The sequence below is a fragment of the Vitis vinifera genome, chromosome 12 (assembly GCF_030704535.1).
Source record: "Vitis vinifera cultivar Pinot Noir 40024 chromosome 12, ASM3070453v1".
NCBI classification, from domain to species: Eukaryota; Viridiplantae; Streptophyta; class Magnoliopsida; order Vitales; family Vitaceae; genus Vitis; species Vitis vinifera.
In genome coordinates, this window is record NC_081816.1 from 395459 (window position 1) to 416073 (window position 20615).

The 20615-nt window shown below is 37.2% G+C and overlaps 1 protein-coding gene and 1 pseudogene across 2 annotated transcripts; one reads left to right on the forward strand and one right to left on the reverse strand.

The window, feature by feature from the left end:
* Positions 1-2984: 2984 nt before the first annotated feature.
* LOC132254773 (protein trichome birefringence-like 3) lies at positions 2985-13843 on the reverse strand (annotated as a pseudogene).
* A 749-nt stretch (positions 13844-14592) lies between these two features.
* Positions 14593-20407, forward strand: LOC104880811 (zinc finger BED domain-containing protein RICESLEEPER 1). 2 transcript variants are annotated; one of them, XM_010658641.3, is made up of 4 exons: positions 14593-14828; positions 17503-19489; positions 19580-19645; positions 19977-20407. In XM_010658641.3, the coding sequence occupies exons 2-4, from the start codon at positions 17512-17514 to the stop codon at positions 19994-19996; spliced, it is 2064 nt and encodes a 687-aa protein (XP_010656943.1). In that variant the 5' UTR covers positions 14593-14828; positions 17503-17511; the 3' UTR covers positions 19997-20407. The 2 variants fall into 2 exon arrangements, with proteins under 2 accessions (XP_010656943.1, XP_010656941.1); XM_010658639.3 differs by having other exon boundaries at positions 19993-20407.
* The last annotated feature ends 208 nt before the right edge of the window (positions 20408-20615 follow it).

The following is a 20615-nucleotide window of genomic DNA, read 5'->3' on the forward strand; positions in this document are numbered from 1 at the left end:
AAATAATGATTAATATTAATTTATACATTTAGCATTTAATTTTTAGTTTTAACAAATATCACCTAAATTAAGGTACAAATAAATTAAATCTTACAGATGGAACTTAGATCATTCTAGAGGATTGAGTTCTCGCACGTGCTAAAATGCATGAGGAAGTGGGCAGTTGTACAGCAACCACAGTTATATCCAAACTTTTCCCTCATTTTTATACGACAGAGGAAGATTCCATGGTCTTCCCATTTATAACTTCTAAATTGATTTCCTCTTAAAAAAAAAAAGAAATGAAATCCAACCGTAGATATTTCTAGCTAGCCTGGAGAAAAATAAAATAAAATAAAATAAAATTTGAAAAGACAATTCTATTTTAGTGATTCTGTGAGTAAATGCCCAAGTCCCCACAAAGGTAGGGGCAATTCAAAGGTTGCGCTGAACCGAGTCACTTCACTTTGAAATTGCATTTTCTAGGTAGTACCAATGGAGAAACCACACGGTCCTTACCTACGTACCTAAGGAAATTCTTAGGTCTGGAAGTCATAAAAGAAGAAAATGATGGTTAAATTTTCGAAATAATGGAGAAAATTGAAAAGAATCTGGGTTTTTTTTTTTTTGTTGAAATCAATGTAATGGTATGGAATCGATATTCTAAGTGCATGATTATATAGCAAGAGACGATTGATGGGCTTGTCATGACAGACAAGAGGACTTTCAGACACACAATTACAAAAGGGATAGAGGCGTATGTGATATGATCTTCCTATTGATCAACATTTCCACTTGAAAAGAAATCAAGAAATCAAGAAATCAAGATCCATTCAATTTCATTCCCACTGATCCATTCCAGTCTCTAAACGAAGTATGCAAAATAAAAAATACTACAAATTTTCTACATAAATGGAAATACTAACTTCTTAGAGGTTTACCAGTCGATCGTCTTTTTCTGCATTAATAGGTCTATTAATGTTGGATAGTTAAAAATCATAAACAAACTAAACCAAAACAAGTTAAAGATCAGGATAAGTAAATTTGGGTCAGGTGGGAAACTACTCTTGCAACTTCTAAAAGATAATAGTTACTATATATTGGAGTTCAAGTTGAAGTACACAAAAATCTCAAAATGTCTCACATTCTTGGTCCAGGAAAATCATAAGCAAATACAAGCAAGCAGTAGTTTAGACTAAGTAGCATGGTGGTTTGGGATGCAATTAATTGAAAAGCTTTTCAAGATCCTTTTTCATTGCTCATACAATTTGGTGGCCTAAAATTTAGTTCATAGGTCTTTTGTTCTCACAGAATTTTTTATCCAGGAAATCTCATCAAATTATATTTGTTGTGACAGTTATCCAGCAAGCACCAAAAGGCTAAAGTGCCTGAACATAGAAAAATTGTTTTGCAGCCTAAGTTAGAGATCAAAATCATATGAAATTTTATATCTAAAAAGATGATATGAAGAACCTTTAGACCCATTTTCCATTTCTCCATTGTCCACTTCAGTTTTCCCATCACATTTAGACCCATTCAGAACTTCCACCATCATCGAAGCATTGCCTTCACTCACTTCCATCACCTCATAAATAAAACTCTGAACAATTTGTATATGAGAAAATAACGGCTAATTTTAAATGAGAAAAACACCCAAGAGAGGGGTGAATTGGGTTTTTCAAAAACTTTTTCAACACAACAAATTTAAGCACAATAGAAGCAAAATATAATGAGATAGAGTTAGAGAATTCAAACTCCAATTTTATAGCGGTTCGATATTTCCTTGCCTACGTCCACTCTCCTCAGGCTCCTAACCGAGTGAGGGTTCCACTAACTTAAAGCTTCAACCAAGCTTCTAATCTTCTTTACACTTTAATTCTGGCTCCAATGGGCTCTTACACAATCTCTTCAAGATTCAACTCACTTGAAGGCTTTAACACTCAATTTTACAAGAATGAATCCCTCAGCCTAGCTCAATGATAGCTTAAATACAAATCAAAGCTAGGATGAAACACAAAGGTGCACTAAAGGATATACAAGTGAAGATTTAATGCACCAAGAAAGAAATGAGAGCTTTTAAGGCAAGAACAAGTGGGTAGACAATTAAATGCAAGTGTTCCCTATGTCATAAATGAAGTGGAGCTCTCAATTTATAGGTTTCTAACATCGGGAGCTAAGAAAAACAAAAAGCAGCCTCAATCAGTCGAGATGGGGGTCGACCAGTTCACTAGCCGTTGGAGCATTTAATGTTTTGGCAGGTTACTATTGCTTCGACCGGACCTTGACTGGAGGTCGACCGAGAAAGAGGATACCTCAACTGGGAAGGGAAGACTACTGGATGAGAGAAAGTATTTTTAGCACTCCTTGACCAGACCTCGATCGGACAAGGGCAACCGATCGATCGATTCCCTGGCCGGTTGAGCCGATTGACCTGCGCCTCAATCAGTTCAGTCTTTTAGCCCCGAAAACCTATATTTTTCTGTTAGTTTCCTTTCTAACACTTAGGCAAGGTCTTTAGGTAAACTAATATGCCAATTTTGAAATGTTTTGCCTAAGGTACATTTGATAAAACTCGGGTTTTAATGAAATTGTAACTTTAAATAATAAAATGAGTTTTCCAAAAATGCATGAAATGAAATGTAAAACCTAAGTGCACGGATGCATTCATCTTACAATTGTTTCCTATGATTAAAAGTCTTCCAAATGTCTTGACCTTGTATTCATTAGGTCCTTTGATGAATTTCCAAATTAATACCTGAGATTCTTTACAAATCAAACCAATTAGTAACTTCACCGTGGTTTGTTATCATCAAAACCTGATTAGGAGAACCCTTGGGCTAACAGTATAGAATTTCTTTCGTTCAAGTTCCTATTCGTAAACTCCAACAACTCACTCACCGACACCGTCCAAATACCAACCTCGGTCAAATCCTTCTTCATTATCGTGAAAACAATCGACATAATATGCGCAAGCACCGCCTTTGCACAAATCTGATTGGTCTCACTCATGTTGAACACTCACCCCTGATGTACACGCACAACGATCGAACCGCGGAGAGAAGAACCTTAAGCACGGTGAGGTGGACCGCTTCCTCGCCGTTGTTAGCCAATTTACACACCTCCTCTATCATCCCCTTCCCATCAACCACGCCGCGGATCAGCCCCAGTGAATACAACTTGAACAACCACTCCAGCGTCGACTTTATGACCTTCGCAGAGTCCGAATCAAGAGCCAACAGAAGAGGCTACAAAATGAATTCCACATTGAAATTTGATAATCCAAACACCAACGAGTTTGAATTTAGATTCGAAGAATCTGAGAGGGTTTCGATCTTGTCGAGCACAGATTTACATTCTCAACCAAACAACACCCACTCTTCAGTAATGCATGCCTAGATTACTTCCGGTGGATCTATGAGGATCTCCGGCCATGGGCGGAGACCAGAATCACCAAAGAAATAATGGAAGCAACGAAGGACCCAACATTCTTCAGGCTAGTGATATTGGACGGAAATGTTTACATGGAGAAATACAATGAGGCATTTTAGATAAGGGACGTGTTCACCATATGGGGGATTCTGTACCTATCATTCTCACACAATTACATATTAAAAACCATTCATTTTTTCTTGTTTTTCACTTATTTTTAAGGACTCGACCATGTGTTTGGTTCAGATTAAAAAATCAATTAATCTATAGGTTTTTTATTCTATGCTAGAAGTTTAAACCTAAGTTTTTCTTCCCTACAACTCAAGAAAACGAAGTTCACAAAAACTATAATATAAAGATGTTGAAACAATCAATATAATGACATTAATAAAAGAAAAAAAATATGATAGTTCTAAGAGATTTTGGGTTACCTGGGAGTCCACAAAGTGAAGAATGTCGGTTGTGAGCGTGTTGACTATGGGTGAGAAAAAAGGTAGAAGAAGATTATGGTTTTATATATAGGGTTTGTATACTGAGATTTTTTGGATTGTGTGTGGCATGTGGAAACAATGGGTTTTTTATATATATATTATCCCTCATTGTTAATTCTAAAAGTGGGCTCAAGTGGGCTCATTAAGTTATAATACTTAAAAAAATTTATTTTATATGATGTCACTTCTCGAAAAATAACACTATAAATATAAAACTAACATCATCTAACTACCTCAATTGAAGATTTTTTATATGATGTGTCACCTTTATTAATTATAAACCCTATGGTGTCATTATTTTAAAAGTGACACTATAAATAGTGACACCATAAATTATTTTTGTAGTAGTGAATGGAACACAATTTAGTACAAGGAAATACAATTAAAGAATTATATATATTATGTGAAGAAATATCACACCTAAACTAATAGCAATATGTCACACCATGGTCTACAAAATGTATGCAACAAAGACAATGACATCGAATAAACCGCAATTTAATTGTGACATGGGAAAAACATATAAGTAAAAATTATAGAATTAGATTAATAAAGGAACAAAGCATACCAAACCATATAAAATATAGCAATGTAAAAAAGCATTGGACAAATGTAATAAGCCTTGTGTTCTTGATACATCTCTTGATGAATGAATTACATAAGAATTTGAAGGCACAATTATGTTTCATAAGAACATATAATTGGTTTGTGGTATCGCTCAAGTTAAGCAAATATAAATGAAAATTTTGATATAGAGGAATTAAAAGGCTATGTATAATTGATGATATCATGTGGTCAGAGACCCATAGAAACAAATGAAGTTGTGTTTCATTTTCCTTTTTGGCTACAAATATGCAAGAAAAGTTGATTCCACATATCTGGAACTCTAAGCAAACACCAATAAATGCAGTCTGCATGATGCAACAGGTTTGCCTTCTGTTCCTCTATTAATAGTTTGCCTTAAGTCTCAATACAAACTAATCTATGAGCATTAACTTGGTGCTCTAACATTTATGTTATAGTAATGATAATAATAAGGACCTTCATCTTCTCCATTATGCTACCAACCACACTTATTTTCCTTTTACTGGATCTAGTCCTTCAATGCTCCCTCTTCATCACTTTGTCTCATTGTAGCATTTTTCGTCATCCTTATTGTTCTAGTTTGTGCTTCAAATAAGAGGAATATGATTATTGAATCTTGTATTATATTTGAGAGTTGAAGATATAAAGAGGCAAACATCATGCGTGTAAGAGGCATGGTTGTGAAGAAGACACAATCTTGTTAGGATTAACATTTGACTTGACCCAATTAGCCCATGTCTTCAAATTGATCCACAACTTGGGCATCCAACTCTTCATACCCTTTTTTCCCATTTGCAAATGAACCCCATATCTATTTAATTCACATTGCAACTCAAAAAGGGTATTCACATATTTTTAAATTATAATATTAAGAATCTATTTGGTAGTGATTTTAGGAAATGCTTTTAAATTTCTTTATACTTGAAATTAGTTATTAAAAGAATTGCTTTAAGTGTTAGAAAATTTAAAAACTCTTCTTAAAATCATTGTCAAATAAACTTTAAAACTTCTATTACTTGATATTGAAAACCTTAATCTACTTCATAGCTATCTATGTGTTTCAAGAGAAACTTACAATGACTTGATCCTCATGTCACCTATCCTCCAAACATAAGTATTGAACAAAAGGATATCCACTCTTGGCTATTGTTTGGCATGCTTGGAAATGGAATTCACTCTTGATATTCTTTGCTTTGGACCTCCTATGATATGGAGATCTGACTTGATTCCACAATGAATGGAGACTAATAGAATTTTATTATAGCATTGTATTCCTGAATTATATAGATAGAAAAAATATGTGATGATGATGAAACAACTTTCAAGAGTAGAAATATAATGCAAGTGTGGACCCTCACCCGATCCACTCGGATGGTGCGACTGGCTATCTATTTTTTTAAAAAGTAGTGTGGAATGGAATGGAAAAGTGGTTTTCAAGTTTTGAAAAATCCATCCCCGATGAGGAACTGTTTTGTTTGGAGTCGCCACTTACTTCTTATTTTTATTTTTTAAAGGGGAAAAATTAAGTAAGAACAAAAACCCTCGATGACTCCAGTATGAAAAAAGCGGTCTACGAAACTTGAGTCTAGGTCCGGGGATCAGGCTACCTATCGGAAAGGTACCTCATGTGAGGTAGCACCCCTCTAGGCCCGGAACTCGGTCTCTACTATTGAATTGGGCATGTGGGAGTATATGGGTCAAGGATCAAATAGCCTCTTAGGCTTATCATAGACAACACGAATCACACAAACCTACTCTATATCTAACATGCATAGGCACTCAATAAATCAACAAATGGCGTAACTGAGGTCCCTAGCCATGCGCTGCAAAAAAGATCAGTTAATAAGCATCAATGCACAACAAGCATCGCAATCCAAATGCCATGTGGGCATACTAACACAAAAGCCAACAATTAAACACATACCTGTGGTCCCTAGCCAAGTGTTACATAAATGATTAGCCAATAGGAATAAATACTCAACAAGCATGCATGGTAATCACATGTCAAAACATCAATCACTAGATACCAAGGCCCACAAATGAACTCAAACCATGGGTCAAAGCACGTACCTTGGGTCCCTAGCCAAGCGCTACAATGAGGGGTTAGTCAACACGTGGCAAGCATTTTTTAAACAAACATCAAAATGTGCCTAAGCCAAACATTCACAATAAACCCCCCCCCCCCCCCCCCCCCAACCTTCCTAGCCAATAATACCCTTAACTCATAGGTGGGCCCACATTAATTCAAAACAAATCTGAATTCAGACCCTAAAGGTGGCCTACAAGTGCCTTGGAGCCTAAGTGCCCAAACCATAACAAAAATGGGGGTCAAAACACGCTAAAACTAGAACTACCTAGCAGAACCGGTTGAACCGATTCCCAACTGGCTCAACTGGTTGAGAAAAAATCTGAAACTTTACCAGAATATTCCTTAGAGAATAAGGAATCCAACAAAACAAACGGAACTGAATTCCAAGCCCGGATGAGGGAGAACCGGCCGAAACAATGCAAAGCATTTATAAAACAGGGTTGCCACCAAGCCACCTGTTGAACCGGTTCCCAACTGGTTCATCTGATTGAAAAAAAAAATTGAAACTTTACCAAAATATTTCTCAGAGAATATGGAATCCAACAAAACAAATGGAACTCAATTCCGAGCCCGGATGAGGGAGAACTGGCCGAAAAAATGCGATGTGTTCCATAAAAGGCCAAACCCGAGCCACCCAAAATGCATTGTTTTCTTTAAAATTCGCCACTTAAGCCAATGCTTTAGTAGATGCAATTTTTCCGTAAGCCTTTAGCATGCATGGCTAAAAGGGTAAGGCCACAAATGAAAGGGCCTATTTCCCAAACAAATTAACCGTATTTCCTACAATCAAAGGAAATGAACACCATGTCCCCTCCCTTGCCAAATCTAAGACCAACGAGGCCCCAATGGCTGAATGATGAGCACAGTGGTTCAGCCAATATGCCATAACCTCTAATCCTAATTGAAAAACCCAAATGGTCTACCCCAAATTCCAAACAAAACAGTCCAAAAAGACTTTTTCTCAAATCAAAACTAAAGGGAATGGTTCCCTAAACTAAAGGTGTAAGCCCCTCTTTGGTATTTTGGAACCTAGCATGAAAGCCCAATGGCAACCCAAAAATAAATAAAAAATTGACTGCACTTCCAAACATGAAACCAATAACGCAGCAAGGATCTTACTTGAATGCCACAAGCAGAATGCAAATTCCACCCTCACTATGCAACCAAACAATGGAGTTCTTACCCCAAACATACATGCAACCAAGATCCCAAAGAATGCCATTTAATGAGCACAAAAGCCTTGTCTTCATAAGCAACCAGATATGACCAAAGCTTTAAACAGTTGCCTTATAAGCCATTAAGACTATTAATTCTCTTTCCACATTCAGGCTTAAAACAAATGAATGCATCAAATAGTCAACCAATGCCCCATTTTTATTTGCAAACTACTAAGGTCAAGGCCTTAGGGGCCAATATATATAAAAAAAACTAAACTTGGACAGCTTTTGAAACCCAATCAATGATCAATTAGCCAAGAAAACCACACAAGTAACAGCAGAAGAAAATAATAGCAGAAAAAAAGAAATAAAAAAAATAAAGGAAAAAACAGAGGATCTCCAGTAGCAACAAAATCACACAAGAGATCAATTTAATTCTAAAACCTAGAACCTTACCCACAAATGGGCAGCAAAACCCCAAAGGTCCTCTAGATGCAATGACAAAGGGAACCACGAAGGCCTTATGAAGGAAGCAAAAAACAAACCTAAATTGAGGGCTAAGGAATCCTCATTCCAAACCTGAATCCGAGCACTAGAGACCTTTACTTACTCAAAGCAAATCAAAACTGGTTGCTAATGAGAGGAATACTTGCTTTGTTCACAAAACAAATCACACCATACATGGGAGCTTAGGCATGCAATAACGAAAATGCATGGATCCTAGCCTTATCTTTCATATACCTCCAATGATCGTTTCGAATGCTAAAAAAATAACAGACTCACTCTCAGTTGAATTAGACATGCATAGTCTGGACCCGCATTTTTCACGTGCGCCCCCACTCGATCGGCGAGACTCGTTTTTTATTTGTGAAAAATTAATTTTTGGAAAAAAAAGTTGGAGTCGCCACTTATTTTATTTTTATTTTAAAGGGAAAATAAAACAAGAAAGAAAAACCATAAAATGTGACTCCATAATTTTTGGAAAAGCATGTCTTTGAAAACCGAGTCTAGGTCCGGAAATCAGGTTACTTATTGGGAAGTTACCTCTAGGAGGTAGCACCCCTCTAAGCCCTAAAAAGGTCTCTACTAACAAAATTAAGGGAAATGTGGCAATTAATCAGCTAATTATAGATACCTAAATAGGCTAGGTGATTTTACATAGATAACATGCCAAACAAGATTTAATCACAATAAAAAAGGGTTAGGATGCGTACCCGGATCACTTCTCAAGCGCTAACACAAGACATCAAAGATTAGTTTGGAAACATGACACAGTATGTATTTCCATCAAAGACGATCAAACAAGCATCAAAACATCCAAGAATCGCGTCAAATATGGATATGGTCATCAACGGCATACAAGTCCATAGAGTTCTAAAAAAAATAGATGAGAAAGAGCGTACCTGAATAGCAAGCTAAAGCGCCTTTATGGGAAGCAAGGTTAGCCTAATAACAAATATAAAACAAATTCAAGTATATCTCCAAGAGGAATAAAAAACAATTAAATACCAAACAATCATCTTTAAAATCAATATTGGTGAAGGTATCAAGAATGTAGGACCACCCACCAAGGTCCATATTACTTTTGCATGAATTGATTCAATGAATTCCATTGTTTGGAATCATGAAGCTTGTTCATGCTTGTTGAAGATCGAGAAAAAATCAAGAAAATCGGTTGAAAAATCAAATAAAATAGTGAAAATGCATGCCGGAAGGAAAATGGCAGCAAGAGTGTGTTAGAAAATGGATTTTATACCTAGAAAATGGATTTTATACCTAGAAAATGACCTAAGATGAATTTTTCAAAGCCAGGAATGTTTAGTTGAATAGAGGTTCAAAAATTCAATTTAAAACAGTAAGTTCTCAATCAAAGAAACAAATAGAGGAAAAAGTGTGTATAGCAAGGTTGCCATGAAGTGAAGCCGGGAAATTCTGGATAGGAGGGACCAATTCACTGCAAGAGTGTTCAACTGTCAAATGCTTCAATGAGCCAAGCTATCCGGGTGGAGCGTGAATCGTTGGCCACAAACACTCTCCTCTCCCATCCGGCGGAAGGCGCCGTGTGTGAAATATCCGAAGAAGGCGAAACGTCGGACTGGTAGAATAGCGGCTGTGAGATAGGCCGGGTGGAATGGCGACTGTGAGATCGACCGGGTAGACAAACGGCTGTGAGATCGGCCGGGTAGAATGGCGGCTGTGGGATCAGCCGGGTAGAATGGCGGCTGTGAGATCGGCCTGGTATAATGGCGGCTGTGAGATCGGCCGGGTATAATGGCGGCTGTGAGATCAGCTAGGTGGCATGGTGGCTATGAGACATCCGGAAAAGGTGGAACGTCGACCGGGTAGAATGGCGACTGTGAGACATCCGGGTGTGAAGTATCCGGAGAAGATGGAATGTCGGCCGAATAGAATGACGGCTGAGGTATCCGGGTGAAATGGCGGCTGAGGTATCCTGGCAAAATGACGGCTGAAGTATCCGGGTGAAATGGCGGCTGAGGTATCCGGGTGAAATGGCGGCTAAAGTATCCGGGTGGAATGACGGTTGAGGTATCCGGGTGAAATGGCGGCTGAGGTATCCGTGTGAAATGGCGGTTGAGGTATCCGAGTGAAATGGCGACTGAAGTATCCGGGTGGAATGACGGCTGCTACAAACTATGAACCCTCAAGAACTATGGTAACCTCTGCATCTGTTTAACTCCAAGAGAACCCATTTTACGCAGCCTTTATCAAGCTCCCACCTTTCTCGGAATGCTCATGGTCTCCATATCCGAGAATACCAAGGTAAAGAAAGGGAAGAGACGTAGATTCAGAAGCACACAAAAATACCAAGGAAGAAAAGAAAAGAAAAAGACAATCGGTGGGTATTTTAAAGTGAATCTGGAACACAAACAGGGGCAAAACCCCTAGCATCAAATTCCAAGGTAAACCTATATCCAGATTGTTTTCAGATAGAACCAGAGACATAAAAAGAGGAAGATTAAAACAGCACAAATATGCAAGCAAATCAATCTCAACAAATCAAACTGTGGCCCCTTTGCGTCCACACCAAAATCAACAATACAATGAATATTCAAAAACAGGCACACTGAAAAATCAAACATGGGTAAAAATTCCAAAAGTAATGAAAAGCATACTTGGATAGCCTTGGTTGCAATTGCTCTTTCTCCGTTTCCTCTATTCTTCACTTCCAAAAATCCTTAGAATCCTCTTTTTGCCTGTCACCTTTTCTTCCAGACGATCCTTTTATGTGCACTGTCCCTCCCCCCCCCTTTTTTTTTAATTCCTGTTCATTTCCTCATATTCGTATTAGCCTCTCAAACTCAATCTGCTCAAGAGAATCCACTTTCCTTTCTTCTATTTTCCTTCCTTTTTCAAAATCAGAATGTTCCTCTCTTCTCATGTAGGATCTTCTCTTTCCATATGTATGCAGCCACATTAATTCATTTTTTCCTCGCAAAATATTTCTCTTACCTTTTTGAGTGCACATACCTTTGTGAGAGTTGAATAGCAGCCCCTATTCTCTTATCAAACCATAAAAAACGAAAATAGAGAGAATAAAAACAAAAAGAGGTAGCAATCTTGCAGCCTATCAAAGATTAAAATAAAATAAAAATAAATAACGTAAAACAAAATAATTGAATAAAATAGTCAATCCTATGTGGGCCATGCAAGTCATACAGAAGGTGAGTTTAAAAGTGCTTATTGGGCCAAGTGTGTCTAAAAGCCTAGAGCGGTACCTAATGGGCCAAGTGTACCTAAAAGTTATCCTAAAAATGAACGGAAAAGCCTAAGTCTAAATTAAGGCTGCCAAGAATCACAATAAGGGGTCAGATAATCCCTCAACCAAAATCTCCGAGGTGGCTCAGAAAAAGGTAAGTTGTACGAGTAATAATGGGTCACCAAGGAATTGCTATGGAGCATTAAAAACGAACTTAAAGTCATGTGCTAAAGGGACAAAATTGAGGGTCTACACATAGTTTTAGACAACTTACAAACTTGACCCAAAGATTAATCAGCAAAGACCCTCATTTTCTTGTCTAAACAGATTATCGCAACAAACCTCAAAAATAATGAGAATATAAAATAGCAAAAAGCAGGATCAAAGAGTTACCTATGCATGCGTTGAAGATGCCAAGGTAGAAATGAAGTCACTGGGGTAGCAAACGTCCAAGTTCTGCTTCCAGAAATCAAGGCCTTCTCCTTCAATAGCACGAACAAGAAACTACTCCCTCTACAACCAGAAAATCTCTCAAAACCTCCGTCTCCTTCACTCTTTCCTCTGTTTCTTTTTTCTATTTTTTTTTCCTCTCTTCTTTCTTTTCCTTTCTCTCCCAACACACAGAACTTTCTCAGGTCCAGAACTCTTCCCCCACTCTTTTTTTTTTTTAAGTTCTCACCCTCTTCTCCTTTGGCTTTCACTGTTTTGACAGAGTTTCCTCCTAGAATCCAGAGAGAAGTCCCACCTCTTCTTCTCCTCTTTTGGCTTTTATATCAGACCCCTTTGTTCCTCCAGCTTCCATTCGTTTTCCCATGCATTCAGCTCTGGAAAACAGCCCCTTCAACCTCGAAACCACACTCCCCAATAACTCTCCTCACTAATTCTCCATGCAAGTTGACTCCTTTAAGTTTTCAGTTTGCTTCACCACCAAGGATCCATATGGATTCATGGTGGGCTGCAAGAAACCCAAACCAAGGCCCAAAATGGACCCATAATATAGCCCAAGACCGATCTGGAGCTTATGGCCCCAAGCCATGTAGGAATTGGGCTTCAAAATCATCAAAACCAGTGCTCCATACAAGCTAGCTCAATGAATTGGATGAACCGGATGCCAACTGGTCGAACCGATTGAGGAAAATTATGAAATTTTTACAGAAGGTTTCCTGAAGAATAAGGAGTCCATGAAAAAAACGGTACATGATTCCAAGGTCGGATGAGGGAGATATGGCCAAAACAAGCCTGAGTGCTTCGAATTCGGACTTGCTCCCATGCATTCTACCTAAATTGAAACTTTGGGGACCAGTCGAACCGGTTGAGAAAAATTATGAAATTTTGACAGAATTTTTCCTGAAGAATAAGGAGTCTATGAAAAAAAAACGGTGCAAATTCCAAATTCGGATAAGGGAGATATGGCCAAAATAGGCCCCAGTGCTTCGAATTTGGACTTCCTCCCCTGCATTCTGCCTAAACTGAAACTTTGAGGACCGGTCGAGCCGGTTGAGAAGAATTATGAAATTTGACAGAATTTTCCCTGAATAATAAGGAGTCCATGAAAAAAAATGGTGCACAATTCCAAATTCGGATAAGGAAGATATGGCCAAAACAGGCCCTAGTGATCCGAATTCGGACTTGCTCCCATGCATTCTACCTAAACTGAAACTTTGGGAACCGGTCGAGCTGGTTGAGAAAAATTATGAAATTTTGATAGAATTTCCCCTGAAGAATAAGGAGTCCATGAAAAAAAATGGTGCGTAATTCCGAGTTCGGATGAGGGAGATATGGCCAAAACAGGCCCAAGTGCTCCGAGCTTAGACACACTCCGATAAACTCCAACTGAGCTAAAACTTCAGGATGACCCCACTTCTTTCCTATGGCATGATGCCAACAACTAGGAAAATGGCCACGATGGCACTCTAAAATGAACCATACTCGCACCATAATGAACCACATATGGACCTAAACAAGGCTAAAAAAATCGACTAAGCCCAAAAGGAGGCCCTAGTGGTGCCATACGAAAACATGGGTGCATGTGACACTCATAGGATAAATGGACAAAATTGAGGGTCTACAGCAAGGTCATGTGACATTTAACCTAACTTGAATAGACTCTTCTCTAGAACACTTCCTTTCCTTTTACATTTTCCTCTATGCTTCTTGTAATTCATCTTTTGAATTATAAGTTGTACCAAATGCACTTACTTATAATACACAAAATTCAATATATATCTTCCTATTGTGCAATCCATACCTTGGCTTTGAAGACCGAATGAGAGTGGTTGCGATGCATGGACTTCTTGTCTTTAAGTATAATGTGTTCAACCAAACAAACAAATAATTGTCATCGACCTCTTGGAAGTGAATCCCTGGCAAACATTAGCCCCTTCCCTCATAGTTTTTCAAGATTGAATTTGCATATGAAATCAAAATCAAGTTACTAATATATGACAATTTTTTATTACATTAAGTAATTAAAACCCTAAATTAGACCCCTATTGAAATAATTGATGAAATAGAACTTGAAGGCAAATGAAATGGTTAGATTTCCAATGATTCTTTTATGTTTGATTATTAGTACTGATAAGAGTATTTTTGAAAATAAAAAAGTGACAAACAACTTATACTTCCATAGGTATGTAGATAGTCCTCTCTCTCTTGTGAATCTGATTGAGTTCTATTCAAAATATTCAAATCATAAGATTTGGTATTGTTTTATCTTTTATTTTAAATCTTTTTTCTACTAGTTATTTTCACTGGCATAATAACTAATCCTATTCCAATTATTTTAGTTAAATTAATTTAATGACATAATATAAAATATGGTTCACAAAGGATGTCCCAAAATATACAAAAAGTAAAAAAAGTATATTTAGTCTAGTAAAATGACTTTGGTATAGGGTATCATAATGAATGTCACAAAGTAGAGAAGTATGTTTAATCAAATAAAATTCCCTAGAAGTTATCAAAGTCATTTGATGAATTTTGTAAGTTATTTTTATATTAGATTATTCTTTTTAGTGATAATTAACTCTATATTCACTTAATCATAATTTAAAAACAATTAGAAAATTTATGGCCTTGAAAAGAAAGACCTTGACTAGGGGGATTGTCCAAGAACCTCCAAGCCTTCAATTCCAAAATCAACTCCCAATCGACCAAACGGCCACGTTTAACTGCAAGGATAGATTAGTAAATGCACCGAATTCGCGCCTCCAGCCCCGGACTCCATTCCACGCGTTTTCAACAAAATTGGCACCTGTTTCCATATCTAACCCTCACCCGCTCTTTCTCCTTCTCTCTCTGTCTCTCACACACACCGAAAGCAATACCCTAACCCTAACCCCGGTGGACCATTCAGTCGGGTCTCTGCTCCTTAATTCGCTGTACGCTCTAAATCCTAACCTTATTTTCTCTTACTTTCACTTAATGTTTTATGATTGGTTAATGTTTTAGGGTTTATATGTGAATCCAAACCCGGACATTATCAGGGTCATTTGTTTTTGTTTCGTCTGGGTTTCAGATCAGTGTTCAGTTTCTGATCCGACGGGTCGGATCAGGGAAGATCCGGGGATTTCCCGATCCGGCTAACTTCCCCATATACTCGCCGAGTTCCAGAGTTTTCTGGGTCGACCCATAGTTCTCTTTTTCGGGTATTGGTTGAAACCCGGGTTTGGGATTTTGATTAGGAGCAATACGGGTGTGGGTCAAATCTCATGACCCTATTACCTCTTTATGTAATGCAGAAACCAATGAATTGTTGTGTAATTGGGATGAGTGAAGCATTTGGGTTGTATTGTTCAAGCATTTTTTAGTAATAAGATGCTCTCTACTTTTTCTGGTTTTCTACTGTTGTCTTAAGATAATTTTTAATCCCGAATCTTGGGAATGTTAACTGAAGTTTGCAACTGCTTTAAAGATAATTGCTTCAAATCTTTGAAGCGAATAAATTAGTCTATTTGATATATTATTTAGTTTTAATGATTCAGTTTTTTAATAGGAATGGACACCCTTGCACATCTAGCTACCTTGTTTTGTTGGATCATTTTATTGTTCTGTTATGCACTTCATATTTCCACAACTATATTGATTTCAATGTTTTGGTGCATGATTAGGCTGTATTATATTATTGTTTTGTTGCCTTGTGTGTGTGTCTCTTGGCACTTGCATACATTGGGACTTGCATTGGACCACTGATTGATCTTTATATATGGGTTTGCTTTATGTTTTCATGTCTATCCATTTGACTGTGACCTGTTTTTTCAGGTTGTGTGTTGGTTTTAATTATTGTTATTTCTTCTGATTTATAGCATGTTATCAAAGCGGTGTATAGGTTTCATGACTTATATGTCTCATGACTTCCAATGGAGAATGAAAATTTTCCAATTTGTAAATAGCAAGCCAAAGTTGAGTTTTTAATTTTGATTCATTAAATTTTATATCTTACTGAAGTGGTTTATGTGAGTGAACCCCTCTTGAGTTGCACTGCAACTGCCAGATTATTGCCTCTGTCTGTTACCATGGACAACTTCTAAAAATATACAAGGTGCTACTAATCATTGAACTAGTCTACCATGTAATTTATCTAATCTTAGCTAAATTTATATCTGACCCTTCTTTTCCCTGATAAATCCTTAATCGTATTCCAACTTCTAACATTTTAATGGGTAGCTTTGTCCCCCACAACTTATGACTGACTCCTTTGATTAAGATTTCAATTTTCTGATGTTTCATAAGCATTTTCCTTTGATAAGTAAATTTCATTGAAACTTAAAACAACAGGGAAGGGCCCTCATGGATGAGTGTGGATGTTTTTATGGAGGCAGCTTTGCTTGACCTTATGGATGAGTAATTGAGGTTCTCTTTTAGGGTTTCCACATGATTGACTTGCATTTATGCTGCAGTCTTTCATACCTTTAGAATTTTCAGAACTCAAAGGAGCATACAAGATGAATGCTCTTATGGGAGTGGGGTGGTCATATTAGCTTTTGTATATATAAAAAAGATTTAAATTAGAAAAATTATCAGCCACTCCATTTCATTTGAGACTTTTAAATGTTCTACAATTCGTAGCTTCACTTTTATATGCTCTGATACCATAAATTGACTCCTATGATCCTTTGCTTTTATCTTGGTTTCACTCAGTTTCTTTATCTCTTCACTGATTAGCAAGAAGTGCAAAGAAAAGAAATTCCTTAATAAAAAAGACCCATGAAGATGTTCTTGTATCCAATCAATCCAAATGAAATGATCCCCTTAATAAAACCCAGTCTATAAACAGTGTTTGTTTGAAAATGGCATTTTTCTAGATATTGATGCACCCTAGAAGCATTTATGTGCACTTTCAATTAAGCCATTACCCATTTATATATATGTATGTATGTATATATACGTGTATTTTTCTTGGTATTCCTTTGCTTGATATTAACATTTAGTGTGTCAGGATTCATTTTTAACAATATCACATATACCATACACCATTTGTCATTATTTAAGCCTATACCTCACTTTCTCGTCTTTATTTCTCTTTTTTCCGATGTATATCAATTAGATTTCTATATTAGCTTCAAAAGAACCCTTTATGCTTCCATATTTCTGTATTAGGAAAAAAAGAGTAATTAATTTGGAATGATCGTTGTTTTTCACTTGCTAGATTCACACCAACTTCCCTCAGCTAAGCCTTTCTCTTGCTGGGAGAAGGGGTTGGGGTGGTGGGCCTTTCCAAAAGAATTTGCCCACAGAGATGGTTGGAAAATTTTCCTACTTGTTTATCTCTGCTGGTTTAATGAGAATGCATACATATCCTCACAAGAAATTTATAGGTAAATGCTTCTTGTAGTCTTCATTTTGGTTAGCAGATCTGTGCACGCCCCATATGCATGTTGATTGTCTATTGGGCTGATCTTTATTAGTCAATATTCTCATCTGGTTGTTGGTTGAAATAGCTTTGTATGTGTTACTGTTGCCTTTTTTTGGGCTCTAAACAGGTTTAACTTTTGTTTTCTTTTTGCTGGGACTTTATTTTTCAGACAAAATATTTAGATTTGGTTTTTGTGTCAGGTTCATGCAATGGAAATATCAGAGTCCGTTATCGTCAGGTCTAGTAGACTGAAATCTGTTGTGTGGAATGACTTTGATAGGGTTAAGAAAGGTGATACCTGTGTGGCTATTTGCCGGCATTGTAAAAAGAAGCTCAGTGGATCAAGTACCAGTGGAACATCTCATTTGAGGAATCATTTAATTAGGTGTCGAAGAAGATCGAATCATGATGTGGCTCAACTATTTGCATCAAGAGAAAAGAAAAAGGAAGGGGCAGTTACCCTTTCTAATTATACGTTTGATGAAGATCAGAGGAAGGATGAAGTGCTTAATGTTGTGAATATTAAATTTGAACAGGATCAGGTGAAAGATGGCATATCTAATATTGGAAACAATGTTATTGATCAAAAGCGGAGTCGATTTGATCTTGCTCGAATGATAATTTTACATGGTTATCCTTTGACCATGGTTGAGCATCTTGGTTTTAAAATATTTGTTAAGAATCTACAGCCGTTGTTTGATCTTGTGTCGCTTAATGGAGTTGAGGCTGACTGTATGGAAATTTATGAGAAAGAGAAACAAAAGATGTATGAAGTGTTGGATAAATTGTCTGGAAAGATCAGCCTCGGTGCTGATATGTGGAATGCTTCAGGAGATGTTCAATACCTTTGTTTGACGTCTCAGTATATTGATGAATCTTGGGAATTGCAGAAGAAGATTCTGAATTTTGTGATTATGGATCCCTCTCATACAGAAGATATGCTTTCAGAAGTTATCATGACATGTTTAATGGATTGGGATATTGATCGTAAGTTGTTTTCCATGTCATTGGATTGTTGTTCAACCAATGATAACATCATGTGCAGAATTAGAGATCGACTCTCACAAAATAGATTTCTATTATGTGATGGTCAATTATTTGATATACGCTGTGCTGCAAATCTTGTGAATATGATGGTCCAAGATGCCTTGGAAGCATTGTCTGAGGTAACCTGTAAGATTCGGGAAAGCATACGATATGTTAAAAGTTCACAAGCAGTGCAAGAGAAGTTCAATGAAATGGCTCAACAAGCTAGAGTTGAGGGTCAAAAATTCTTATGTCTTGATAATCCATTGCGGTGGAACTTGACATATTTTATGCTTGAAGCTGCCTTGGAGTACAAAGATGCATTCTCTCTTCTGCAAGAACATGACTCTGCCTATACAATGTGCCCATCTGATACGGAATGGGAGAGAGCAGGTGCTATTGCTGGCTACTTGAAGCTCTTCATTGAAGTTACTCATGTTTTCAGTGGGAGCAAGTACCCAACTGCAAATATATATTTCCCTGAGATTTGTGATATTCACTTGCAATTGATTGATTTGTGCAATAGCTCAGATATTCTTATTAGCACTTTGGCTTTGAAGATGAAAAGCAAGTTTGATGAGTATTGGAAGAAATGCAGCTTGGCTTTAGCAGTTGCAGCCATCTTAGATCCTCGATTCAAGATGAAATTGGTAGAGTACTACTATTCTAAAATTTACGGCAGTAATGCCACTGTTCACATTGATGATATTTCTGTCAGTATTAAAGCACTCTTCAATGAACATGCTATCTGCTCCCCTTTAGCTTCTTTGGATCAAGGTCTGGCTTGGCAGGTGGGTGGTAGTGGCAGGCTCAGTGCTGGAAATTACTCTAGGGACAGGCTGTTAGGCTTTGACAAATTCCTTCATGAAACTTCACAGAGTCAAAGTGTAAAGTCAGACTTGGACAAATACTTGGAGGAACCTCTCTTCCCTAGAAATGTTGATTTCAGCATATTAAATTGGTGGAAAGTTCACACTCCAAAATATCCTATTCTATCTATGATGGCACGCAATGTTTTGGGAATTCCTATGTCCAAAGTTGCCTTGGATTCGGCATTTAACATGGAAGGTAGAGTGCTAGATCATGATCGTAGTTCACTGAGTCCAGCTACTGTCCAAGCTTTAGTATGTGCACAAGATTGGATGCGGAATGAATTAGAAGGTTTGTTCTCTTATTTTATTTTTTATTTTTCTAGTCCTGTCTAACTTCTACTTGCCACAACCATTCTTCAATTATTTATTGTTTTTTCAGATTCAAAATCGTTCTCAAGCCATTCTACTTTGCCCTTATGTGTTGATACAAGTCAGCAAGTCAATGGTATGGTTGCCTAGTTGTACTTTTTCCATCTTTTCACAGAGCTGTGTATATTTGTGTTAGTCCACAGGTATTTTTCAAATTAAATTTTGTTCCTCAACATTGTTGTATCATTTCATGGCAACCTTGGCTCTCTTTTGGAGCTTGATTAGCATTTTGAGGAAATTTGTTCTCCCAATGATAGACTTGGGCCTTCTTGCTCTAAAATTTTTGGGAATGTTCTTTATCTCACCAACTATTCACAGATTTTGTGCATTTCTTGTCAATGGATTTGTACATGTTTTTTTCTTCATTTTTTTCCCTCTCCCTAATTGGCTTTCGGTACTGATTTTAGTTATTTCTGGATCAAGATGAGGTGGCTATATGGTCCTGGGTTTGAAGGCCTAAGATGGACTTACTGCTAGTTGGTTCTTTTGCTTTATAAGACAAAAAGTATGCTGTGGGGATGACTGGTAGGTGAGAAACTGATGGTCGCCCTTTTCTCCTAACCTCTTTTACCAGTGACCGACATTTCAACATAGAGCCTGCCTTACTATATGGAATAAGATGTCAGGCGTAGGTTTATATTTTTTCCCCATGAGTGGCTGACCAGCTGTCTTCTGATTTAATTTGTGGTCTTTGGTTGCTAATCTCAGTTGGGATACACAGTTAATGAACAGATTAGATAACAATTGTCTGAATGGGTTGGTGCTTTAGCTTCGTTATTCCAGAATGAGGAGGCAGATATGATCCTCCTAATAATTTAAGAACTGAAGATTTCAGGGATGTTTCTTTCTGATCTGTCATGCTTTAATATTAAGTTTATAAAATCCTGTAGAATCTTGGTAGTCTTCCAGCAAAATAATTGGAAGAATGACAAGACCTGCATGGAGACTCTGAGATCGATGCTGTTTGGATGACGATAAATATGGATACAGTTATGATGAAGATGGTTTGATCAAGGATGGGATTAATGAAATTGAATCAAAATGCT

What these genes read in the sequence shown, in the direction of transcription:
- LOC104880811 (XM_010658639.3), top strand. Translation starts at nt 17,512, where the DNA reads ATGGAAATATCAGAGTCCGTTATCGTCAGGTCTAGTAGACTGAAATCT. An exon ending in GATGCGGAATGAATTAGAAG is followed by an intron (nt 19,490 to 19,579) that starts GTTTGTTCTCTT and finishes TTGTTTTTTCAG; the next exon opens with ATTCAAAATCGTTCTCAAGC. An exon ending in TACAAGTCAGCAAGTCAATG is followed by an intron (nt 19,646 to 19,992) that starts GTATGGTTGCCT and finishes TTCTGGATCAAG; the next exon opens with ATGAGGTGGCTATATGGTCC.